General features: G+C 38.3%; 3 protein-coding genes across 7 annotated transcripts; 1 reads left to right on the plus strand and 2 right to left on the minus strand.

Annotated features, from left to right (window-relative positions):
* The first annotated feature begins 1510 nt into the window (after nt 1–1510).
* Nucleotides 1511–14714, plus strand: SERK1 (somatic embryogenesis receptor-like kinase 1). Of its 4 annotated transcripts, none has more exons than XM_068466561.2 (12): nt 1511–2032; nt 2866–2998; nt 3100–3171; nt 4910–5053; nt 10728–10799; nt 10901–10972; nt 11052–11164; nt 11708–11839; nt 11915–12256; nt 12459–12853; nt 13560–13907; nt 14326–14714. In XM_068466561.2, the coding sequence occupies exons 1-11, from the start codon at nt 1942–1944 to the stop codon at nt 13872–13874; spliced, it is 1881 nt and encodes a 626-aa protein (XP_068322662.1). In that variant the 5' UTR covers nt 1511–1941; the 3' UTR covers nt 13875–13907; nt 14326–14714. The 4 variants fall into 4 exon arrangements, with proteins under 4 accessions (XP_068322662.1, XP_068322663.1, XP_068322661.1 ...); XM_068466562.2 differs by lacking the exon at nt 14326–14714 and adding an exon at nt 14074–14122; XM_068466560.2 differs by having other exon boundaries at nt 1567–2032; nt 14279–14516.
* A 1965-nt stretch (nt 14715–16679) lies between these two features.
* Nucleotides 16680–17926, minus strand: LOC137728659 (ATP synthase subunit delta, chloroplastic). Its single transcript, XM_068467385.2, has one exon. The coding sequence runs from the start codon at nt 17570–17572 to the stop codon at nt 16814–16816; it is 759 nt and encodes a 252-aa protein (XP_068323486.1). The 5' UTR covers nt 17573–17926; the 3' UTR covers nt 16680–16813.
* An 896-nt stretch (nt 17927–18822) lies between these two features.
* On the minus strand, nt 18823–24276 carry LOC137729779 (uncharacterized). Of its 2 annotated transcripts, none has more exons than XM_068468804.2 (6): nt 23935–24276; nt 23496–23628; nt 23224–23327; nt 20658–20829; nt 20381–20521; nt 18823–20266 (listed from the first exon to the last, which is right to left on the minus strand). In XM_068468804.2, the coding sequence occupies exons 1-6, from the start codon at nt 23982–23984 to the stop codon at nt 19082–19084; spliced, it is 1785 nt and encodes a 594-aa protein (XP_068324905.2). In that variant the 5' UTR covers nt 23985–24276; the 3' UTR covers nt 18823–19081. The 2 variants fall into 2 exon arrangements, with proteins under 2 accessions (XP_068324905.2, XP_068324904.2); XM_068468803.2 differs by having other exon boundaries at nt 18823–20281.
* Between the last annotated feature and the right edge of the window lie 859 nt (nt 24277–25135).

A 25135-nucleotide genomic window follows, 5' to 3' on the forward strand; every position in this document is an offset into this window, starting at 1 on the left:
CATTTGATCGGATATAGTTGATCAAATTAGAATAAGAGGTTTGAACTTGAGTTTGTGAGAAACTTAATTATCATTCCGCGTCCACAAGAAGAGAATAAGTAATAAATTTAACTTAACTCTCTTGATTTCATTAGGGACCGTTTGATAATTATTTTATTTTCAATTTTTTGCTTTCATTTTTCACTCTTTGAAAATTGAAAAGCTAAAAACGAAATGATTATCAAACGGAACTTTAGATAAATACAAACATTACGTGCTAGTTGTTTTATATTTTTACAATTTCTGTGTTCATACTACTTTGACATACTGTCTTCAAAGCCAATTTCAACTTTAATCATTGTATGTTTCCTTGTCTGTCATTTTTTGCCTAATATTTGTTAAATGAAGACTTTCTTGCCACAAAAAAGGAAAACACTGTTACGGATAATAATTCTAATGTGCATAACAACCCAATATCCAGAAGAAAATATATATAAAATTCAATAATGTCCTAATCAAATAAAATTATGCGTTGTAAAACGACCACTTGGCTTCACTGTATATTCAAAGATTGGGACATCCCTTCCTTACCCTTCCGTATTCCGGAATGCCTCTCACGAAAACGGAATGCTGGATTTTATTTTTTATTATTTTTTGAATAAGAGATATTATCGATATTAAATGAGAAGGAAAGAGTTTAGTTTCACAATAAATTAGTAATAATGTAGTACAAATTCATTTTTAATGAAAGTCGGACTCAAGACCTTCATTTACCAGTGAAGAAGAATACAACTAGACCATAATACTAAGATTATCTCCAATGGAGAGGGCTAAGGGTCCAAAAAACCAAAAAATGACTTGATATTTCAGAATACTCATCTCCAACCAATGACTGGACTATATTATGTGGATCCCATCATGCCATTATTTGGCCAAATGTAGCCCCTCTCTTGGTTTTTTTGTTGGAATTCAATTCCTCAGTTGCAATAATTAATTCAAATTCAACGATTATTTTTGAAACTATACAACGGTACTTTAATTAAATTATCAATAAGTTTAAAGTATAAACTTAAAAATAATAAATTATTGAGAAGAGCTATATTTAGTCCATCCGGTTGGAGATGATACATGAGTATGACTTAACGTTGTTCATTAAAATATAAGTTTTTGCAAGATTATAATTCTAGACAGAATTATGTTTAGCCATTTAGGTTGAAGATCGGCTAAGTGGCTGGAATATTGGATTTTTAAATTTTATAAAAGTAGAATGGACAATTTTATTAAAATATTAGTTAAAATAATAAAAAGTACAGTGAAGAGGTTGGACCGAATTTGAGGTGGCTAATGGTGTGGGCCCCCACATACTCAAGCCCAGGATTTGACTGAAAAACGGTCACGTCCCTTTTCACGTTATGAGCGCGAAGGCGTTTTGAGTCTGCGTCCGGGCAGCGGTCTGCACCGTTCGGGCAGCTCTCTCTCTCTGTCCGAGCTTTTTGCACTATCACTCCACTCCCTTTCTCTCTCTCTCTCTGTGCGCGCACGCTCACTCAAAAAAAGCGAAATTAGAAAAAGCATTAGAAAAAAACAGAGAGAGAGAGAACTATTAAGAAATAAGAATCCCACGCAACTGCTCAGAGGAGGTGGGAGAGAGAGAGAAAGAAAGAGCAAAAGGGGAAGCTAGGCGAAAATGGTAGCAGAGAAAGCGAATGAAATGGTTGAAAATTTGTGATTTTTTAACTGGTGGATTGCTTATGGTGGTGAGATCTTAGGGTTTTGAATTTGGTAGTGTGGGTGAATTTTGTGATTTGGGGAAGTGGGTAATGGTGGGTTTGTTGTTAGGGTGAGATTTGTGAGCTGGGATTTTGGTAATCTGAGTGAGTTGGGAGGGGGTTTCTGGGATGGTGTGTTTGGGGGTGAGACACCATTTGGATCTGAGACTTGTAAAAAGCAAGTGAGAGAGAGATGGAGAGAAAGGTTGGGAATTCAGTTTGTCTATGGTTCATCTTGGTGGCTCATCCACTATGGATGACAATGGTGCTTGCTAATATGGAAGGTCTGTAGTTGTTTGCTTTCTTCAGCTAGCTTTACTTATGCTGATCTTCCTTTTTCTCATTCTTTTTCCTACAGAATTTGTTATCTTTTTTAGTACAGAAAATTTAAATAAATTACTTTATTTTCTTGATACTATGAATTTTTGGAAATGGGTTACTGTTAGTGGAGTTTAGTATGCTCATTTAAACTTAGTTGCATACCTTGTACTGGGACTTGAAAGCCATTTATGAATCTTGAATATTGGAGTGTTTTCTTAAGCTTTTGATATGCTTAGAGAACTATTAAATGTAATGAAGTGGAAGCTGAACTTCAATGTGACAAAGCCTTGAAGAATCGTACTATTTTACGGCTTTTATCGGTGTTTCGGTTGTCACACTTGATTTTAAGTGCCATTATTTGATTTTCCAGTTGTGGCCTTATGATGTGTGATTTCTGTGTAAACCTCTATATATTTTGTAAGTGTTATGTGTCAATAAGACTTTGAGGGTAGTAGTTGCCTTCCATAGTTAATGAAGTGCTGTACCCACAGAACTTTATGATTGAAAACCTAAATTTAATCATTTGTTGTTTGTGATCAATTGTGGGGATCGCGTTTTGCTTTGTACTTCAAGTCCCACAAATTCCAGAAACTTGTATCTTTATGGATTGTATTTACTGCTTTAAGTTCTCCAGCAATCTGTTTTTTTATGCATAATGGTTTTATATTTCTTTCTGGATATTCTAGAATGGTGTGCTCTTTAAAATTCAAACTTTGTGGTCTGATATGTTAAGCCGTTCTAGTGTATTTATGGCTTATGATGAGCAACTAATTAGTTTTCTTGTTTTCGCAAACAGGTGATGCCTTGCATACTCTAAGGACCAACTTGGAGGACCCCAACAATGTCCTGCAAAGTTGGGATCCTACTCTTGTGAACCCTTGTACGTGGTTTCATGTTACATGCAACAATGACAATAGCGTCATAAGAGTGTACGCTTTCTCGCTCCTGACATCTTTAAAGAACATGCTCTTGCATCACTCCATTTGGGAAGAATAATCTTCATGATGCTTTGTTTTATGTGTAATCTCAGTGATCTTGGAAATGCAGCCTTGTCTGGTCAACTTGTTCCACAGCTTGGCCTTCTCAAGAATTTACAATATTTGTAAGTTACTTGGGAGTTTAATTATACGCTGTTGCTTTCATTCTTTTTCTAAGTATTGTTTGTCCTAGTGGAGTTATTTGTTTGTCCCAGTGGATTTATACTCAATTCCATTTGCTTTCATACATTGTCATTTGATTTTTATGCATATGAAAGAACGTAGTTATTAGCTTAGCACATGGTGTAACCTAGGCCATGGTGATCAGGTTGTTGGGGGCACAATATTCTCTCCATTTCGAAGATCTTTCATTGAGTTACTTCACTGGCAGCCCTAATACATGGAATTGGGGACATGGTTGTCAGATTGGTTGGAAAAATTGATGTGCAAATAAATTGAATTCCTGGAATAAATACACTTTGGTCATATAAACAGAAATCAAGCACTATGATGGTGAAGAACTTAGTCTGCACTTTGAATCTTTTCTACTTTAGTTAGATATACTGGTATCTACTTAATGGAAGGACGTAAAGTTATGAGAATTTTAGAAATCTTAATGGCAAGTAGTAGACCCTTAAACCTTGACTACTAAGGTTGGTGGTGAGTTGGGGCTTACTTTAAAGAAAAAGGTGGCACTGTGTTGGGATAGGTCTTCATTTAGATTTTTTTTATAAAAGAAAAGTTAAACAAAATAAGGTTTCCTAATTTATTGCAAATTGTTCTACTCAATTTTGAAAGTATCTTTAAAAATAACATTTAGACTTGTTATACATTTTATGCCGTGGTGAAACCATATGATGCTTGATAGGTAGACAAACTTATGGAGGACAGCTTGTTGATAGTATAAATCAAGATGATTGCATAATGCATGGGGTAATGTAAATAGCTAACCATTTCAGAGTCAGTTGACACGGGCGGGGGAAGTAAGTGCAAGATTTTTTATCTGCCAACCGTATCTTGCCCAGTTAGCAGGATAACGTATGTGGTTGCATTCATCATTTGCAGAATCACACTTATAATCCTAATGAGCACTCGTGTTGTCTATTTTAAATGAGGTTTTTCTATCACTACTGGAACTTATGTCTTTTATACCCGGATGAAAACTAAACCAAACCAGATAGTGACATGAACTACTAAATATATGGAAAACTAAACCAAACCAGATAGTGTCTTTGAAAGTTCTTTGTCGATACAGTTCTGGTAGCTCTCCATTTCTGAACAATGAGATGTGGCTGCATGTAGAGATCTTTCCCTTATTGGCAGTCAAGTTTATTCAGTTTACAGTATTTAAGTGTCACATGAGTATTTGTGGGAATATTCTCAAAATTTTCATCTCACATTCATTCAGTGTTTGCGTAATTGTTAACCGGTTTTTTAGCTGCTTCTCATCCAGATCATAAATATTGTCTACCAGTAGATGTGTTCTTTGATATTAAACTAGTTTCAGTGATAGCTAACTTGTTACAGCAGATAAAATTTGCTTTGAGATGTTGTTTGCAGTTGAGCCATGGGGGAAAGCCATATAGTAATAACATCTTTTGTATGCCCAGACCCTGAGAATGTTGGGTTTTTTTGGCAGATTAACTGGAAATCGCTAATCAATACTATCTAGCATTGTTTTTTTATTTTTATTTTTTATTTATTTTTATTTTTTATTTTTTTTTATTTTTTTTGTGATATACACACTTTGAGATCACATTCTAGATTTTTCATATCATTTGTTTGCCTGAACCATTTGATAGTATTGCACAGTTTTTCCTGAACTATCTATTAAACTTATATGTTTTTTTCCCTTTATGATAGGGAGCTCTACAGTAATAACATGAGTGGACCAATTCCTAGTGAACTGGGGAACCTAACCAGCTTGGTGAGCTTGGATCTTTATTTGAATAGTTTTTCAGGTCTAATCCCAGGCACCTTGGGCAAGCTGTCAAAACTGCGATTCCTGTGCGTATACTTATCTTTTACCTTATTTCTTTAATGCCCATGTTATAAACATAAGTACCATGTCATGCGTGGGATTTTTGGTTAGTCATCTAAAGCCTCAGGACCTAACAAAGATAGTGAAAAAGAAACTGCGAACTGCAGTATTCTGTACATTTTTTTAGTATAAAAGTAAAATTAGGATTTCGGGTTCTGTGAGCATAGAACGCCGCTGGGATGTTGATGGCATAAACGAGCATAGAAAACATATATCAAATCGGGTGGTGGTATAAAATCACCATTAATTATATTAATTTTTTTTTTTGAGAAGAAACTATAACAGTTTATTAAAAAAGAAAAGTGTAATACACAGAAGTGGATAAGAAATCCACCAAGAACAGAACAAGAAAATCTCTCCAGAGGATCAGATTACAAGTAGGACAACCTCAACCAAAATCATTTTACCACTGCTAACATATCCCACAGTATGTGAGAAAGAGAGTAATTCTTAAATTCATTTGAAACTGAAGCCCATAATGCTGCCCAATATCTTACTCTTCCCCACAGATCTGCTACCCCCACACCAGTATAATCGTCAAAAATTCTTTTGTTACGCTCCAACCAAATGTTCCAAAAAACTGCCGACACCAGACAACCCCACAAAGCTTTAGCTTTCCTCCCAATTCCTAGAGCCTCAAAATTAGTGCTTAAAAGCTCAAAACAACCCTTTGGGATGACCCAACTTACTCTAACCTCCTGAAACAATTTCCACCACAGTTGAATCGTGTAAGAACAATGAAGAAAAATGTGGTTAACACTTTCCTCCATTGCTTTACACAAACTGCACCAATGGGGAGAGATGCAAATAAAAGGACTTCTCCTTTGAATTTGATCACAAGTGTTGAGCCTCCCAATAGCCACTAGCCACACAAGAACTTTGACCTTCGGAGGAACTTTTGATTTCCAAATCTGAGAAGAGGGTGGAAAATGTTGCACAATCCCATTGTTGCTCAAGAAAGAGCGATAGGATTTGCAGGTGAACAATCCTGATAATTCCAGTTTCCACCTTCTATCATCCGCTCTTGATTGAGACAAGCGAACATTTTCCACTTTCTGTAATAATCTAGCCGCCTCTTCTATCTCCACCTCGTTCAAATTTCTCCTGAAATCAAAATTCCAGCTCAAAGAATTGATAGAAAGATCCACAAAACTTGCGATGTTCTGGTTGTGCATTCTCGATAGCAAGAATAATCTAGGAAATTGTTCTTTCAATGGTCCCCCTTCCAACCAAACATCCTCCCAACACCTCACCCTCTCCCCATTGCCCACCTTAAACTTGCAACATTGTAGAAATGATTGGAGACCACACGAAATATCTTTCCAGGGGCTTCGACTTGAACCCCGCACTGGAGGGTTTGCATTCCACCCATTATCCTGCAGCCCATACTTGCTTCTTATCACCTTGTGCCAGAGAGAATTTGGTTCCTTTGGGAATCTCCACAACCACTTAGCCAATAACGCTTCATTCTGATTCCTCAAATTCCCTACTCCTAAACCCCCTTCCTCCTTACTTTTAATAACTCTCTCCCATTTCACCAGGTGGTTTTTCTTTCCTTCCTCCACCCCCTCCCAAAGAAATCCTTTCATTAGTTTTTCTAGGCGTCCAATCACCCCGCAAGGAATTTTGAACAAGGACATGTAGTAGATTGGCAAGCTTCCCAAAACAGATTGAATCAAAGTTAATCTGCCTCCTCTGGATAAGAAGGCCTTCTTCCAATTTTGAAGTCTTTTTTCCATTTTTTCTACCACTGGATCCCAAAACGTAAGTGCTCTTGGCCTACCCTCAAGAGGGAGACCCAAATACTTTATTGGCCATCTACCCACCTCACAACCCCAAGAATCTGCCAACCTTTTTAATTTCTCACAATCTGAGTTTATTCCAGCCAAAGAACACTTTGCTTTGTTGATTTTCAACCCTGAAACAGTACAAAATAAATTGAGCACCTCTAATAAACTGTTCCAAACTTCCTCATCATCCGCCAAGAAGAAAATAGTATCATCAGCAAATTGAAGATGAGAGATCTCCACCCTTTCTTGCCCAATGCCTAAACCTTTGATTAGCTGATTTTCTTGAGCCTTCTCCATTAATCTACTCAAGACGTCCACTACTAAGGTAAAAAGAAAAGGTGACAGTGGGTCGCCTTGTCTCAATCCTCTTGAAGCATGAAATTTTCCCCTAGGCCTCCCATTGATCAAAACGGAGAAATTTGCAGAATTTAGACATCCCTGCACCCATTTTCTCCATCTAATGCCAAAGCCTTTTCTTTGTAAAACTTCGTCTAAAAATCTCCACTCGACATGATCATAAGCCTTTTCAAAATCAATTTTAAACACCAATCCCTCCTCTTTCTTCTGCCTCACCTCTTCTACCACCTCATTTGCAATAAGGACAGCATCCAAAATTTGTCGGCCTTTAACAAAGGCTCCTTGATGTGGAGAGATTGTGCTGCCCATAACCTCCCTTAATCTTGAAGCTAGGGTTTTCGCCACAATTTTGTATAAACCAGTAACTAGGCTTATTGGCCTATAGTCCGTCACTTTCAAAGAATCTGACTTTTTCGGAATTAGACAAATAAATGTTTCATTTGTCACCGCATTTATTATTCCGGTCTCAAAGAACTCCTCCATGACCTTCAAAATATCCACTTTCAAGAAATCCCAACAGTGTTGAAACATTTGCAAGGAATAACTATCTGGTCCTGGCGATTTATCCCTTCCACAATCAAAGACTGCTCTTTGTACTTCCGATTCCTCAAAAGGCCTCTCAAGCCAAGCTGCCTCAGATTCACTTATTGAGGCCCAATTGATGCCTTCCAAGCCCCAACATACCTCTTCGTTACTACTAAACAGGGACTTGAAGAAGTTAACGATATGTTTTTCTATCTCTTCTGCATCCTCTACCACTCCCCTATCATCCACTTCCAACCTTTCTATATAGTTTCTCTTCCTTCTTCCACTTGCTATTCTATGGAAAAATTTAGTATTACCATCCCCTTCTTTAGCCCATTCCACTTTACCTCTCTGTCTCCACTTCACTTCTTCCTTATAAGCTAGATCTTCCACAAGGAAAAGTAACTCTTCCTTCTTTCTTTTAGCAGCAACATCTAGCCCTTCCAACCCTTCTCTCCTATCTAAATCCTCTATGCTAGCTTCAGCATCCTTAATTTGTTTCTCAACATCACCAAAACTTTCCTTACTCCAACTTTGCAACTTTCTTTTGATAGCTTTTAACTTGTACGAAAATTTATAACCTTCCCAACCCTCCACCTGCTCAGATTGCCACCATTGTTTGAACTTGTTCCTGAAATCTGGGTGCTGTAGCCACATGTTTTCAAATCTGAAAGGACTTGGCCCCCATTTCACCTTGTTAGTATCTAGTTGGATTGGACAATGGTCAGAAGTGACCCTTGCCAAAGCCATTTGTCTTACCTCTGGAAAAATCTCTTCACAGCCTACCGAGATCAAAAATCTGTCTAACCTCCGACACACAGGTTCTTCTCTGAAGTTTGACCAAGTAAATTGAGCATTGAGCAACTCCAAATCCTTGAGTTCTGTATCTTGGATGAAATCATTAAAATTCCTCATGCTTGTAGTCATTCTTCCCCCATTTGATTTCTCATTTACAAATCTCACCACGTTAAAATCTCCTCCTACACACCATCTTGGTCCGCAAATACCGTAAAGGCCAGCCATTTCTTCCCAGAACTCCTTTCGCTCTCTATTTTTGCAGGGACCATAGACACCAGATAACCACCAATCCAACCCATTGAGGGCTTTAATTTTTATGGAGACAGAGAAACCTCCAACCAAAGATTCAATAACCGAGATGTGTTTGGTGTTCCAAATCACAGCTATACCCCCAGATCTTCCTTGAGCAGGGGCGTAAATCCACTCTTTAAATCTGCTTCCCCAAACACTGTCCACAATCGATCTGTCAATTGATTCTTTCTTTGTTTCTTGTAAGATAATAATATCGGGCTTTAATCGCCTGAATTGCTGTTTCAAAATCAACCTCTTCTGCCTACTTCCCAATCCTCTAACATTCCAGCTAATTATCTTCATTAAATCTGACAATGCCCCCTTGAATTTTCTTTTCTGCCTTGTTTCCACCCACAGGCTTGCTAGCAATGACTTTCCCAGTATTCCTCTCAAGAAATAAAGACCTTTTCAGTGGCACCAAAGAAACTTTCATATTTGACATGAATTTGGTAGTTCGAGTTTGTGCTTCACGTTTGACTGATACCCTAGCCGACCTTTTCCTTCTGCTGTACTTTAACAGTTTCTTGTTTTTTCCAGTATCTTTGTATTCAACTTGTTCCACAGTGTCTAAATTTGCTATATGATGCGACTGAGAAGGTACCTCATCCAACGTCGTCCTTGTTTCCATTGTTGTATCAGTGAAGAGATTGTGAAACACATCGTTAAAGCGATCAAAAACATCGAAGGTTTCTTTTTCGTCTTGTGAAGAATCACCAAACTCCTCCTCTGAAACTGATGATTGTGACATGTATTCGTCTTCACCAAAATCTGATAATTGAGAATAATCCAGACCAAAATCCTCTGTCAACCTCATCCTTTGTTCCGATGATTCCTCTTCAATCAACCTGCCCGATGGCCTAATTGGAACATCATCGACATCACTTTCCTTTTCATCCATCTGTTCACAATCATTAATTAAGAAGGTGAGATTGGGAGATTGAATTTCCTTCAATTTAGGCCTCTCAAAAGGAGTCAGATAAGATCCGAACTCGTTTGGAAGAACAAGCTTCAAACTTTTTCCACAAATATCAGAATCGCCAAATCTCCCAAGGAAATTCAAATTGAAACACATTGGAGTTTTACTTGAAACACCCTTGTGATGAGCTTTCATAGCCGAAGAATATTGAGAATTGTTCACTGTTGAATACATTGAAGTGCTGCTTCCTCTTGTCAACCAACCACCGCCACCAACTGTCCCACATAACTCCAAGCCCTTGCCTACATCCGAAAAGACCACTTCTTTCTGACTTCCTTTCTCTAATGAATTATTAAAAAAATCCCCCGCAACTGCCTTTTCTGATCCTTCTGTGACATCCACCACTTCTGTCATTTCCACCGCTCCTGTTAGTTTTCCTACTCTCTGTTGTTCACCTTGCTTTCTTACAGAAAAAGTAGAGTCATTAATTACAGGCTTCTCAACCCGCACACTCTCTGTCACGTGCATGCTTTCTCCTTGCTTTCTTTCAAAACCAACAGTGACAGGGCATTCAAAATCTCCAATCTGAAAACAGACACGTGTCCCTGAAATAGGGGCAGTCTGTTGAAAATCTGCTTTCGCCGGAGGGATAATTCCGGTGATCCTTTGTAACTTCGATTCAGTCTTCAAAGAGCCATTTGATATTGTGGTTACTCCACAATCTGCAGCCGAAAGATTAGGTCTCTTTGCTGGCGAAAGTTGACGTATTTTTACCCTGAATATTGATTCTCCATCTACCACATTTACGAACTCTGGAATAAAGCCAATGTTGTGCTTGTGCTGTTTTGTTAGACTAGCATAAATTATTTATTTGTTGTCTATTAATGTTTCAAATGAGGGATGTTCTTTGATTGACTGTAAATCTTACCGTGTATTTTCTTGAAATCCTTTGTGCATGGATAGCCGGCTTAACAACAACAGCTTGGCGGGTCCGATTCCCATGTCTTTGACTAATATCTCTTCACTTCAAGTACTGTGAGTGCCAATCTGATCCCAGTCTCTCTCAGACATCACATCTCATGTTTAGTATTGTTCGTTGCAAGATTCTATGCTCTGATATTGCTTTCAAAATGCAGGGATCTATCAAATAATCGTCTCTCAGGAGTAGTTCCAGACAATGGCTCCTTTTCTTTATTCACTCCCATAAGGTTTCTTGTTAATATACAAACTTGGTTTTCTGACTCTGTTTTTTATGATTTCTGAATGACTGTTCTCTCCCATTTGCAGTTTTGCTAACAACATGGATCTGTGTGGCCCAGTAACTGGTCGCCCCTGCCCAGGATCTCCTCCATTTTCACCTCCCCCACCTTTTGTCCCACCACCGCCAATTTCAACACCAGGTAATTGATCTTCCTGTTATTGACTATTAAATTTCAGGGGTTTAGGTGATGCGTGTAGCGTGTTTTCATCCTGAAGCTACATAGCATGTCTTTGCCTAAAGGCACAACCTGGTCCTGGACTCGAATGTTTTAAGTTTTAACATCTATATGTAACTTGGTCATTGTTGTTAATTTCACTTGCAAGGAGTTATCAGTTATGTTTATAGCAGTCGCAGTTCTATACATTACTTGAAAAGTATTTTTCATTTTCCTTTTGTTGTACAATTTTTTTTCTCTCTCTATATTTTCCCCTGGTTAAAATGCGATTGCTGACCTGTGGGAGGCTTTATTGCATTCATCTCTGCAAAGGCAGGCATTGCATCTTTAGTTGGTAGATTTCTTCATTTTACTTCTGGTCTTGTCATTTCAGGCTTCCAGAGTTTGGATCAACTGCACTATCTTTCTAAATTATATTTATTTAGTGAAGTATTCGCATGTAACCTTTTTATTGGGCTATAAAACTGTGTGTAGCTGGTGTCTAATCTTTATTTCATCACATATCAGGAGGTAATGGTGCCACTGGGGCTATTGCTGGTGGAGTTGCCGCTGGTGCTGCTTTACTATTTGCTGCCCCTGCAATTGCATTTGCATGGTGGCGCCGGAGGAAGCCGCAAGAATTTTTCTTTGATGTACCTGGTTAGTAATTTAACTGAAATATGAATCACTTTCAGTTCAATAGTTTGTTTAAAAGCATACCATCATCTCTTGCAGCGGAGGAGGATCCTGAAGTACATCTTGGGCAGCTCAAGAGGTTTTCTTTGCGAGAATTACAAGTTGCAACGGATAGTTTTAGCAACAAAAACATTCTGGGGAGAGGTGGATTTGGTAAGGTCTACAAGGGGCGCCTTGCAGATGGTTCGCTAGTCGCTGTGAAAAGACTGAAAGAAGAGCGCACCCCTGGTGGGGAGTTGCAGTTTCAAACTGAAGTAGAGATGATCAGCATGGCTGTGCATCGAAATCTTCTTCGGTTACGTGGGTTCTGTATGACACCAACTGAACGGTTACTTGTCTATCCTTACATGGCTAACGGGAGTGTTGCCTCATGTTTAAGAGGTATAGCTTCATTGCATTTTAGAACACTTTTATGAAGATACTCTATCTTGGAAGTTTTCTTCGTCTCACTCAATGTGCTGTTTATTCAATTATAACTAAAAAACGCTAACACTGGTTTCCACTTTCTTATTAGTTACTTAATGCTTATTGTCCCATTATATGTTCTTGTTATATTCATGCCTTTATTTATACATTAATCCAGAACGCCCGCCAAACCAACCACCTCTTGATTGGCCAACTCGGAAGCGAATTGCACTGGGATCTGCAAGGGGTCTTTCTTATTTGCATGATCACTGTGACCCGAAGATTATTCACCGTGATGTGAAAGCTGCAAACATTTTGCTGGATGAGGAGTTTGAGGCTGTTGTTGGAGACTTTGGGTTGGCTAAACTTATGGACTACAAAGACACCCACGTCACTACTGCAGTACGTGGCACAATTGGACATATAGCTCCAGAGTACCTGTCTACCGGGAAGTCATCTGAGAAAACTGATGTTTTTGGCTATGGTATCATGCTTCTGGAGCTTATTACTGGTCAGAGGGCTTTTGATCTTGCTCGCCTTGCAAATGATGATGATGTCATGTTGCTTGATTGGGTATTTTTCTGTTCCATTGTTACTCATTTTTGTGAAATCAATTTGCTTCTGCCATTTTTGCTGTGATCCCGGCCGCGGTTGGACATTTTCTTGGACTGTAGCTGTGAACTTGCGTTGTAGCTTTTTATCCCTTGTATAAAACCTGTAGAAACCAACAAGCTGTTTTCTTGATAATGATATCCAATCTTAGAATGGAGGTAAGTGCTATTGAGAGAGGATCAGCCTAGGTAGGGTAGGAATGCGTAATGGACTTTGCTTACGTATACTAATAAAATATGGATATTGAGACACCGTAAATGTAAATTAACAAGGTGAAGATTCTTTTAGAAGTTTTTGTTTATTTGCTCCTATCTGCTGTAGACACTTGTAATTATAAACAATCCGCTTAGTGGTTGTATGGCTAAAATTTCTAGCTCGTCTCAAGAAACTCTCGAGAATTGCAGTCTGACTAGTTTTCTGTATATTCGTTGCCTAAATTCAATACCCGGTGTCATATTTGGTATATGTTGAGTCAGATGACAAAAGATTTGTATTTGCTTTCTGGTGTCATATTTTTCCCCATTCATGTGCATGCCTTGCACAACTTGTCCTCTTTTGATTAAAAAGAGGAGTTATCAACAATCTCGTGTGTGGGGTTTCTCTGCATTCGTAACAGAGTAAAATACGAAATTTCTACAACATCTAACAGAGCTGAGTGCTTTTCCAGGTGAAAGGACTACTGAAGGAGAAAAAGCTAGAAATGCTGGTTGATCCTGATCTCCAGAGTAATTATGTAGAAGCTGAGGTAGAGCAGCTAATTCAAGTTGCACTGCTCTGCACACAAGGCTCCCCAATGGACCGGCCTAAGATGTCGGAAGTTGTAAGGATGCTTGAAGGTGATGGCTTGGCAGAAAGATGGGATGAGTGGCAAAAGGTCGAAGTGCTTCGCCAAGAAGTGGAGTTAGCTCCTCACCCGAATTCAGATTGGATTGTTGACTCAACAGAAAATTTGCATGCAGTTGAGTTATCCGGTCCAAGGTGACCTTGGTGTGGTAGACGCGAAAAAAGATGGGAGGTGAGGAATTATTTTCTACTTAATTTTTTAACCTACAATTTTTCGTTTCCTTTCTGAATGACGATATCCTGATTAATGTATCTTATAAGTCCATTCTGCATTTTATTCATTACACTTGTGCATATGAGTTGCTTTAGTAAGATGCAATTTGTATCATCTGCTGCAGTGTGACAAAGCCCTCCATTTTTTATATAAGAAAGCTGTGGCAGTCATAATCTTTATGCTCTCCATACTTATTTGCGGTCCAGTCGTTTTTGTATCTTATCCGTTTATACGCTGGCAGTCTCATCTCGGAATGAGGTCGAGTCCCGTAGTTGGAGCTGAATTTTTCTTTGGATTAATTTACTGGTTTGCTCGTTCATGTCATATAGGCCATATTCTGAAGAACAACTTACATGAAATAACTTACATGGAACAGGTTTAGCCGTCCCGTGGCATCTTTATCCAATAATGTATTGTCATGTGAAGAGCAATTTGCACGGGGTAATGCATTATTAGATAAGGGGCGTCACGTGACAGTGAACGCGGGGCGGCAAAGAGTTGTACTTGACCTTGTAAGCTTTTGCGGGAAAGTGGTGGTATAAATACATCACAAGAGTTGCTGCGTTATTTGTACAGAACGGGCTTTGGGGCTCTTTAGTGGCCGACTGGCCATAGTGGATGGGCTGACCATCCATTAACGGTTACCCACAAATTTTTATAATTTTTTTTTATGGGGATTTTAATGAAAAACTTTCGGTACTGTTTATTTTAACGAAAAATAATTTTTTTTACATTAAAAATTTAATCATGGTATTATTCACTTTACCGTTTATTTTGTCCGTTAAAACTTAAAGTTTTCAAGTCATTTTCATTAGGTTTTTTTTATTTTTATTTATTTATTTATAGAGATGGTTCATGAATTTTCGACCTAATTTACAATTAGTTTATGAATTAAAAATTCATTAATCGAGGCTTAAGAGTATGGACTTGGATCCTCCCCTGAGCCCAAGGAGAGGATCCTCCTGATCAAATGACTTGGGCAATTGGATGAAAATTCAACGGCTACAAATAGAGAGGTTTCTTTAAGGTTATAATAATTGTAACCGTTGGATTTTTATCCAAGACCTCAAGTCCTTTGGTCAGGAGGATTTTCTCTTTGGGCTCAGGAAATGATCCAAATCCTATGAGTATAATAGAAGTGCACTAGTGAAGAAGTGACACGTGTAAGAAAATGATTCGTGTTATTTGAAAAAGTGAAAAGATGCAAATGCAACTCCGCTTCGAACGTTGAAACAAATGAAAATTAGAAATTGATTCAATTTAAAGACCGCAAAATGTAATATAAAAAAATATATTAAGACCTCAGAGTACACTTAAAATCACCTCAACAAGTCAAGACTAAAACTAATTTTGGGGGATGACCACAAAAAATCTTTATTTCTCCTAGTTGGAATCCATGAAAAGCAAAAACAACGGAAGAAATTTTATTTATTTATTTTTTTTTTTTTCAAGTATCCCTTTAATTGTACAATAATATTTGACATTTCATCCCATAATTCGGACACACTAAACAAATCTCTCCCCAATCTAAGGGTATTTTGTAAGGAAAGAGATCCTCTCCGGATCTATTCCACCAAGATCACCGGATCAAGTGAAGGTCTTTGAAATTTCATTCAACGGTCAAAAATTATTATAATTTTTAAAGATCAAAACAGGTAGGCTTTTGAATGAAATTTCAAAATTGCGGATCACTTGATCCAGTAGCTTTAATGGAAGAGATCCAAAGAGGATCTCTTTCCATTTTGTAAATGAGCGGTGGGCTCAAATCAGCCCCCAGGCACATGAATAATTACTTTGGTGGAGACCACGACTTGATGGTACGGTGAAAAGATGATGGAGCACATCGCAGAATACGGCTTTCCGTGCACCCGAAAATTAACGCACATAATTTGTTGCCCCGTCGGCATCCAAGGGCTGAAGACTTCCAATCTATCTTCGAAAGGTTCCTGTCTTAAATTTTGTACGCCGTGCTATTTAATTTGGTTGTTGTAGTAAAAATTTTCTAGTAATTTAATTAGCCCTCTATGATTGGAGACTGAAAACATTAATCCGCTACTCCTCTGAAAAAATAATTATATTTTTTAGGATATATTGGATACTTATTAGTGAATACATTTTAATTTTGTTGAATTATAAATTAACACATATTTTATTGTTCTAAAAAACAACGAACATATCATTAATTTTTTTGGGCATTAAAAGAAAGAAACACGTAGCATTTTTACTAGTCCAAATTAGAAAGTAGATCAAACCAAAATGTAAATACATGGAATACTCTCTAATGAGTACTAAGTAGTATCCTATTGTTTATGGCTAAAATTATGTCCAGAGCTTTTAGCAACCCTTGGAAATGGCCTAACATAAATGCCCCTCACATGTTAGGGGGTTTTATTTACTTAGGAGATATATACATATACTTTTTAGCTTGTCGCCTATTCTATTTATTATTTTTAACAGCGAGATTCAAATTGAATAAATCAAATGATAGCAACATGTTATATTAAAGGTTAAAAAGGATACTTTTACTTAACTAAATCACTAATCCGTAATAAAGAGTGTATTTTTATTCACCACTTTCAAATGATAATACTGCTCATCACTCTACTTGCTACCACGTAATGAGTTTAAAGTTTAAAATTTATATTTAAATTCAACGTAAATAAGTAAAATGACGAGCAAAATTATTCCCCGTAATAAATAGTCAATTACTCCCTTGTTTCAAAAATGACGTAGCAGCAAAAAGGCCTTCAAAATTGCCTCAAATTCATGTAAAAACTCCCCATACATACATATATATACTCATACGTACGGTTTTACAGATTACAGTGATTACACCATAACCAAAATCAAAAGCAAATTTGGAGTTATAAATTCAGCTTAATGTCACCCAAATCAAGCTCCGCCGCAATCTCCTCCAGCTGCTTCTTCACGCTCAAGTCAATAAGCTTCGACCCCGACTGCCCGTACCTCACCGTGAACCCCGCCACCAGGCTCGGATCAATCTCCGTCTTGATCCTCACGTTCTTCGCCCCCGTCAGCTTCTGCACCTGCTTCGCTATCTGCGCCAAGTGCTGCGACTCCAGCTTCACCACCGAGCTCACGATCGCCAGCTCCGTGTCCGTTATCTTGTTGTACACCACCTCGAACTCCTTCACGATGTCCTTTATCAGGTCGATCCGCTTCGCGTCCACCAGGATGTTGAGGAAGTTGATCGTGTGCGGCTGCAGCGCCGACGACTTGGCGATGTCGTCCAGCACCTGCCGCTTCTTCTCCAGGCCGATGGTCGGGTTGATGAAGAAGTCGAACACCGACGGCTCGCCGAAGAACTTCTCGATCTTTTCCACGTCGCCGCTGGTGGTTTCAAGGGTGTTGTTCGAGTTCGCCACGTCGGCTAGCGCAGAGGCGTAGCTGGCGGCGGCAGAGGCGTTCATGCGGGCGCCGAGGGAGCCGGAGCCGTTGCGGCGGGCGGTGAGGGCTGAGGAGGAGAGTTTGAGGGGGAGGGGGGAGAAGGTGGAGGAGAAGGAGAAGGAGAGGGTGGTGGTCCGCGGAGTGAGGGCGGAGGAGAGTGGTGGGGATGGGGTTTTGGATTGGAGAGAGATTGTGGTGTGTTGGAGGGCGGCCATTGGTGGAAATTGGGTGGCTCTCTCTCTCTCTCTCTCTCTCTCTCTCTCTTCTTTTATTTTTTCTGATGATTTGTTAGAAACGATTTGGAAATGGAAAGAAGTGGGTTGGACCTTTTGGAGATGATATGAGGGATGGATGGACGGTTGGGATGGTGGAGAAGGAGAGGGATTGACGGTTGATAATTGAATGAGCTTTTATCCTGAATTTGGAGTTCATAGCCACTTACATATTGAGGGGATAAATGATTTGACGCGTGGCTGTCCTTTATAGGCTAGCCAATATTTTCTATACTTTGTCGGAGAAACTCTTCCTCATTAACAAGTTAAATTTAATTGCTAGTTGTCCAAAAAAAAAAAAAATTTAATTTCTAGTTGTTAGGAAGTGTTTTTAAAATAATCAAATCCGCTTTTAGATTACCTAAAATGTTAAAAGTGTTTTAATATAAAAAGTTAGAAGTGTTTTTAAACAATTTTACAGAAAAGACACTTATTATGTATTTCTTTCATAAGTCATTTATAGTGTTTATCAAAGCATCACTTGCATTTTTATTAAAATATTGTTGTGCTTTTACTAGAAGCTGAAGTGCTTTTGAGCATAAGTGTTTGTTAGAGAAGTATTCTTAATGGGTCTACCACAAATTGTCAATGTATCATGCGTTGTTATATTCTAATTTCTATCTAATTTTTTTTATCCGCTTGATAACTATATTCTTTTTTAGGAAAAAGGGAAATGAAGAAGGGTGGTAGGAGTGAAGGGAAGCAACAAAGAAGAATGAATGAAAACAAAATCATGAAGTGAAAAGAACTTCAATATAATTTTTAGGTTTTTGGTCTTTTGGGTTTCTTTTGTGTGCATTTTTCTACTCTGTCATGTCTCTCATTCTCGAATGTACTTCTTCTTTCTTTCTAAAACAAGAATAAAAGGTGAAAATAAGAGACGAAATAATTATCAAACGAGACCTTAATAAAAACTTTTGCATTCGTTTTCCTGCTACTGATCATGTTTTTTAAAATAATTTAAATCTTAATAGGTATATGTGTGCAAAAATAAATCTAACAAAATTAGGAAATTTAAAAGCCGCTCGTATATGCAAATATGGGTTGGGGTAGTTGACGAACCTCATAAGTTCACAATCACAATTATATTTTGGTAAATGGTTTGCCGTTGTTTTGCACTCAAAGTTCAAATTTTCCTTATCAAGGCATAGAGTAAATAACATTTCATGAACTATAATATGTGTGTGTAGTCATTTCGAGCAGCAAACCAAGTGGTACATTGCTATCCCAATTGTCACCAAGACTACATACCATGAATTCTTGACCATGAACACCTCCACAGAATCAAAAACTCAAAACTCACCCAATAAACTTACACAAACAAAACTATACAAATAACTCTGAAAACACCCTATAACAAAAGTTCGAGTGACGGTATAAACCATATCCCCTAACCAGCAAGATCTGAGAAAGAAAGATTGATCCGACGAGTCAAACAGAAACTACTCAACCTCAGCGTCCTTGGGAAGGGAACGGATTATCTGTAGCAGACTGAGCAAGAGATCCGACATTTGAATTTTGTGATGTGAATAAGTTTGGGTACGAGAAGTATGGGTCGTCATCCATTGAAGACAATCTCTGAGGCTGATGACGAACAGGCTCGCGTTCATAAGCATGATCATTGGGAAGCGTGGAATCAAAACCAGCATTAAGAGGTTCCATAGTGATGGACGAAGCATTTGATATCTCGGATCCCTGGCCATATAAATAGATTTGATGGGGTACGGGAGAATTCATAACACCATCAGAACCACCACTGGGGATATGATGATCGAAGTCTGGTTTTTCTCTAGCATCCGACTGATTAGAAACGTCTTCATGAAATGGGTTTTCACTTTCAGACCTATTTTCAGAGGCTTCTTCGCTGTTTTTCTTGGTAATCTCGTTGGTTTTAACCTGTGCAAGACTAGCTGCTGAGCGAGCAGCTGTCGCTGCACGTTCTGCAGAGTCCGCAGCAGCTTGAGTAGCCGACTGATCAGGAATGTCTACATGAAATGGGTTTTCACTTTCAGACCAATTTTCAGGGACTACTTCGCTGTTTTTCTTGGTAATCTCGTTGATTCTGACCTGTGCAAGACTAGCTGCTGAGCGAGCAGCTGTCGCTGCACGTTCTGCAGAGTCCGCAGCAGCCTGAGCAGCAGCTAACACATCCTGCAAATCAACATTGACCTCACTTCTTGTTCTTGTTCTTGATAGAGAGGGTGGTGGATTGCTTTGTCTTGTAGGAAATGATGCAGAAGAAAGTGAAGGGGCAGAAATAAATGGCAAAAACTGCTTATCTTCCACACCGCCAACCGAGAGATGAGACTGTTCCTGATTGTTAGCTACTGATCCTTCTTCCATCACTTCTCCGGACTCAAAGGATGGCTCTTTAGATTGATTTTCAATGGACCCACATTTGTTTGACAAGTCTTGATCAATTTCAGGGTGTGGATGGGTTGGTAAAGGAGGAGGCATCATTGGTGCTGAGGCTGGATTTGCACTTGGTCGTAGTGACTGCTTAGGAACTTCAGGAAAGTCTAATGAGTCCAAACCGTCATCAGAATCAGACAGTTCTTTCTGGGCTTGATCCGAGGCATATTGCAATGTTTCATCATGTTTTTCTTGGGGAAGGGGCAATTTAGACCCACTTACAAACTGTGTCGGACCACTCTGACAATTAGGGGACAGATTTAAGTAGACATAGGCAAAAAGGAAATAGGGAAAAAGAACAAACAAAAAATGAAACCAAGCAGGGGCGTATATGCTTACCAACAAATCTTCATGCGGTTTGTAAATTTCAGCTTCAGATGCAGCAGGATCCCAATCCAGGCCATGCTCTTCAGCAATTTCTTTAAGAAGCTTCAGTTTTTTCTCAGGTGAGGGAGCACGAACAGATAGCAGTTCTATCAACTGCATCAAAATTGAGTGTCACAAACAGATCATAGGAGCCTAAATATCATGAACAACACCCTTGCAGTTTTAGTTGACTAAGATGAATATCATGGGAGAAAAAGGGAGTACACCACAAAAAGAAAGTTCATAAAACCTGGCGATTGACACCACAATCCGGTATGAGCTCTGCTGCAGCTGCGACAAATTCTTTCCCATATTTGGCGGCAAATAGCATTTGAACTTGCAGCAACTCCGGCAGATCAGCACATCTTGGCGCAGCAAAACACACACTGGATATTGCTTCTTTCAAGTCTATAGGGCATTCCCTGTATCAAACAAAAAGTTATAACCAAATTTTTTAAGATTAGGTGAATTTTAAAATGTAAGTAATTACAAAACTTGCTAACTTTTTGTGTCAAGACTTCAACAAACTTTAATGCCAAAAAAGTAAATCAAGTATCAGAGACAACACTTTGAGAATGAGATAGTGGAAAGATGAGAAAATCAACCATATGAACCTAGTTAAGGTACACAGACTAACCAAGATAACAAGCTAAGTGATGCTAGAAGTGCATGTGTTGCATGCTACCTCGTAAAGTAACATGGTGGGTTATGTGGAAGTGCCATGTGAGTTAATGGAATTCCCTGGGATACATGAGGGTTGGGGTTGTATAATGCATGGTATGCCATCTAAATCTCCACTACAGTTCGCAAGTCTTAGTACAGTTAGAAATTTCATAATGGGTTCATTAGATCCTCCATCAAGGAACAAGGACAAAGTAAATGTGAAACTCAAACAAACTTCCCATAACTGATACTATTGTACTCCCTATTCCAAAAACACGACAACAAACCATCGGTTAGAGAGCAGACAGTGCTCCCCGCTAGCATTTGGTGGGTTTAGTGACTGAATTGCAATCCCCGAATGACAAACTCTGTTTGGTTTGTAGAATATATCGGTAAAAGATGGTATTAAATATTTTATTTGTAACAATTTGGGAAGAAAAGTACGAGCCTATACAACAATCCAGCTTAGCTAAAGTGCTCATATTCCACAAGAAGAAAAATCACTAGTTCTCAAATTTTCTTTTTCCTCTCTCTTCTCTCCCCAACTATTTCTAGAAGCCAACTTAAGTATATATATGAAACTAGAAAGCCATAACAAGGTTAAAGAGAGAAGGCCCATTAGCAGCATGTTTTCTATGGAACTGCAAATTCATGCATATCTATTTTATGGGAATACAAACAAGTCAATTAAACGATTAAGTTTGGGTTCCCCAAAACTTAAAAAATTGTTTGACTTTGGACCTTTAACTAACATGTAATATGATTGATTAGACTTCCAAAAGAAAATATGATCATTGCACCTTCAAATTATTTCATAAAGCTTTTGTGATCTAACCTAAAATGCAGTAGCCAAATTTCTGCATACCATGAGAAAACACAGGCTAGTATACAAGCTTAGTCAGACAGTAAAAATAAAAAGTTTTACCCCACAAATTACAAGCTTTGCAGATGAAGCCACAGCAACATCTGATTAAGTAATAAAATGATGTATTCCTGACTTAACAAATGCTATGAGAAACCATATCATCATATCCAAAGTCCCATGTCCTCGTACGTAAGAAATGTAGCTATGCAATTGAAGTCTCTTCCTCTCATCTATAATTTTCTCTTAACGATTTTATCTCTGCTCCATGTACATTTCAAAATGATGTGTGTGTTTGTGATTCTGTGCTTTTGTCTTAGTCTAAAGAGGTTGGTTCTGTTAACAGTTAACACCCACTTGGAATGTAGGGGCTGTTTGCCCCCTTCGCTATAACATGTGGTTTATAAGGCTCTTCTCCAAGATTTAAGTTTGTCTGGTGTTTCTGTGAAGAAAAACTAGTCACATCAATCTAACGCAAAGTTACAACTAACAAGTCAAAGAGCTTTATTTGGTCTTGTAAGGAAACTTGAAAAGAGAAAAGAAAAGAAGTTATTCAGAACTTATAGTTAGGTTTCAAAATCAAAGATACATGGGCATTCTTTTCTAATTTAGATTATCCTAAGGTAATAACATATAAGAATCAAACTCCAATAAAACTCTTTGATAAAATATGGGTGGGGAAACAGGTATGGTGGGGGGAGCAAAGGGATTTTAGCTGAAGTTAAAATCTTTCACACTTATAGCCAAGGTCCTGTGCCAAATCCCTCAAATATTTAAAAATAATCCTTTGATTTGATTTGATTAATTGATTAAGTGTCATTTTATTCTTTATTCTAGCAACAATGGTCTTCCTTCTTTACAACATATCAATTGCTTTTTAAGAATGAGATTCTACAAAGAAAGTGAAAGCATGCATCAACCAAAAACTAAATCTTCCTTCTTTATACAATCCGCAAACGGTCATTCCTTCACCATACTAAAAGATATGTATAGATATTTTCCAAATTTGCAAACATTGACTTAAATTTGATTTGGTGAAATCAAGTTAATCAACCTATTGGTGCATAATTAGCCATTCAAAAAGATAGCAGGCATAACAGCATGCATTATAATCCCTCCCAAAAATCATCTGAGTTTTTTTCATTAAGAAAATATACAGTACTGAAAATGTTCCCTGCGTAGAGAGAATACGAGATATGACATAACTTCAGCTTACGGTTCTGACCACAAGAATATAAGCTTACACAAATGTTAAACCAGAAGGTTGGGCTGTAAGTTATAGGAGAATAACCTTTGTGATTCAATAATTGGAAGGCGGACAGCAATAAGCTCGCAAAATAGCTCAAGGATCTCATGAGCTGCCATCATATTCTCTTCTCTAATAATATGCTCCACCTGAAATATAAATATCAACAACACCATTACACAATGATCATTATAAATACCCACACTAAACTTTTTCTTCATACTCTACTTTCTAATAGGAGTACCCAACTCATATATAATTCATACATAGCAACATCTCTTGGTATCGAGAATATATGGAAAAAAAAGATGAATTACCCGAATCCTAGCAGTAGCCTCTTGGCCAGTCTCAAGAAGTTTGGCAATGTCGCGGCGCATCTGTTTAATCTGAATTTCTCTCCTGTTCCTCAACAATTTCATCCGCGGAATCGTCAATTTCAGCAGGGTTTTGCTGCACATACAAATACACACTCACATAAAATCACCCGAAACCGAAAAAATCAAAATCTCAAAGTTGCATAGCGCATCCACAGAACGCAAATAATTCCAAACCCACGTCCCCAAAATCCTCAGTAGATCATAATACAACGGGTTTTCTAAAAAATAAAAATTTTGTAAAATCTCACACTTCCAGACAAACAGAGTTACCAAATCGATCCAAGTTTTCGATCGCAATAAAAATTTGGACGAAACTACAACGAAAAAAGGACACAAAAACTGAGAGAAAGAGAGAGAGAGAGAGATGAGTGATGGGTACCATTTGGCCGCCTTGAAGCCCTTGTTGAAGAAGGAATCGAGCATCGACATGGCCGATGAAAATCCAAATCCTCAATTCCCAAATCAAAGTTTCAATCTTTTCTCTGCGTCTTCGATTTTGTTTATGTCGCAGAAGCGGAAGGAATTGGGGAGATAGAACAATGATCAGTAGCTGAGGAGAGGACTAACTGCTATACGTAAAAGTGACACACAGGGTGTTTGGCTACGGACCAAACGCGTGGTTTACAAGTTTGCTTAATGGACAAGGACTCCCTTCCTGCGTGTACGGCCTTGTTTGCGCGGGCGGTCTCTCTGCTGTGCGGTTATTCTTAATTGTGGGGCCAAACACTGCCTTCTTTTTTCTTCTTTTTTTATAATTATTATTATGAAAATGAGAACGGCAGATAAGTTAAAACATTATAGATCAATCTAGAGTAAAGGATAGAGGGACTTGTAGCAAGATTGTAAATAAATGTCGTACATTTAAAAGATTTTTAAGGCCAAGCAGCGCTTGCAATTAGTGGAGTGGAATTATGTATGTCGCATGTAGCGCGTCATAATGTAAAAAAGGTATTTCGTACACGCAAGGTGTGTGCAGAAATGCTAGTTATTATTAAAAAGAGAACGATGTAACCAACCCTTTGAGATGAAGAAATTTTCTCCACTTTTAAGAGCAAACTAAAGGAGCCACTTAGTACTACGATCTAATAGTATTCTTCTTCACTTGTGAGTGAGAGGTTTTAGGTTTGATTCTCGGCAAAAGTGAATTTGAATCGCATTATTGTTAGCCCATTGTAAGGCTAAGCCCACCCTCTCCCTATCTTCCCTTAATGTAGATAATATCGTTTGTCCGAAAAATAAAAAAAAAGAGCAAACTAAAGGAAATGAGGCACTCCAAAATGAAATATCTTAATAAACCTTCTCCTAGTTAGACGATAAATTAGAAGCACCAGAAATTAAGTTTCAAATATGACGGATCATAAAAGCTTTATTCCAACAATGGAACCTCTTTGAGCCAAGGTCCCCTTCTGATTTAGGGGGACAACCAAGCCACCTTAGCTGAAGAACACCCTAAACGAGTACTAGACCCTTCTTCAACATCCCTAAGAGGCATTCTTTGGGGATGATTAGATGTGAGCACCAAAAAACTTGAAGGCTCACAATTTGGGTGAGTTGCAACCTCCCAACACATGAGAGAACAA

The sequence above is a fragment of the Pyrus communis genome, chromosome 10 (assembly GCF_041283825.1).
Source record: "Pyrus communis isolate YQ-2024b chromosome 10, ASM4128382v1, whole genome shotgun sequence".
NCBI lineage: Eukaryota > Viridiplantae > Streptophyta > Magnoliopsida > Rosales > Rosaceae > Pyrus > Pyrus communis.

Coding starts and splice junctions, on each gene's coding strand:
- LOC137729779 (XM_068468803.2), bottom strand. CDS start 23,984: ATGTCGATGCTCGATTCCTTCTTCAACAAGGGCTTCAAGGCGGCCAAA. Junction 20,522..20,657: donor ATTGTGGTGTCAATCGCCAG/GTTTTATGAACT, acceptor ATTTTGATGCAG/TTGATAGAACTGCTATCTGT. Junction 20,282..20,380: donor AACCGCATGAAGATTTGTTG/GTAAGCATATAC, acceptor CCTAATTGTCAG/AGTGGTCCGACACAGTTTGT.
- SERK1 (XM_068466561.2), top strand. CDS start 1,942: ATGGAGAGAAAGGTTGGGAATTCAGTTTGTCTATGGTTCATCTTGGTG. Junction 10,973..11,051: donor TCTTTATTCACTCCCATAAG/GTTTCTTGTTAA, acceptor TCCCATTTGCAG/TTTTGCTAACAACATGGATC. Junction 12,257..12,458: donor TGTTGCCTCATGTTTAAGAG/GTATAGCTTCAT, acceptor ACATTAATCCAG/AACGCCCGCCAAACCAACCA.
- LOC137728659 (XM_068467385.2), bottom strand. CDS start 17,572: ATGGCCGCCCTCCAACACACCACAATCTCTCTCCAATCCAAAACCCCA.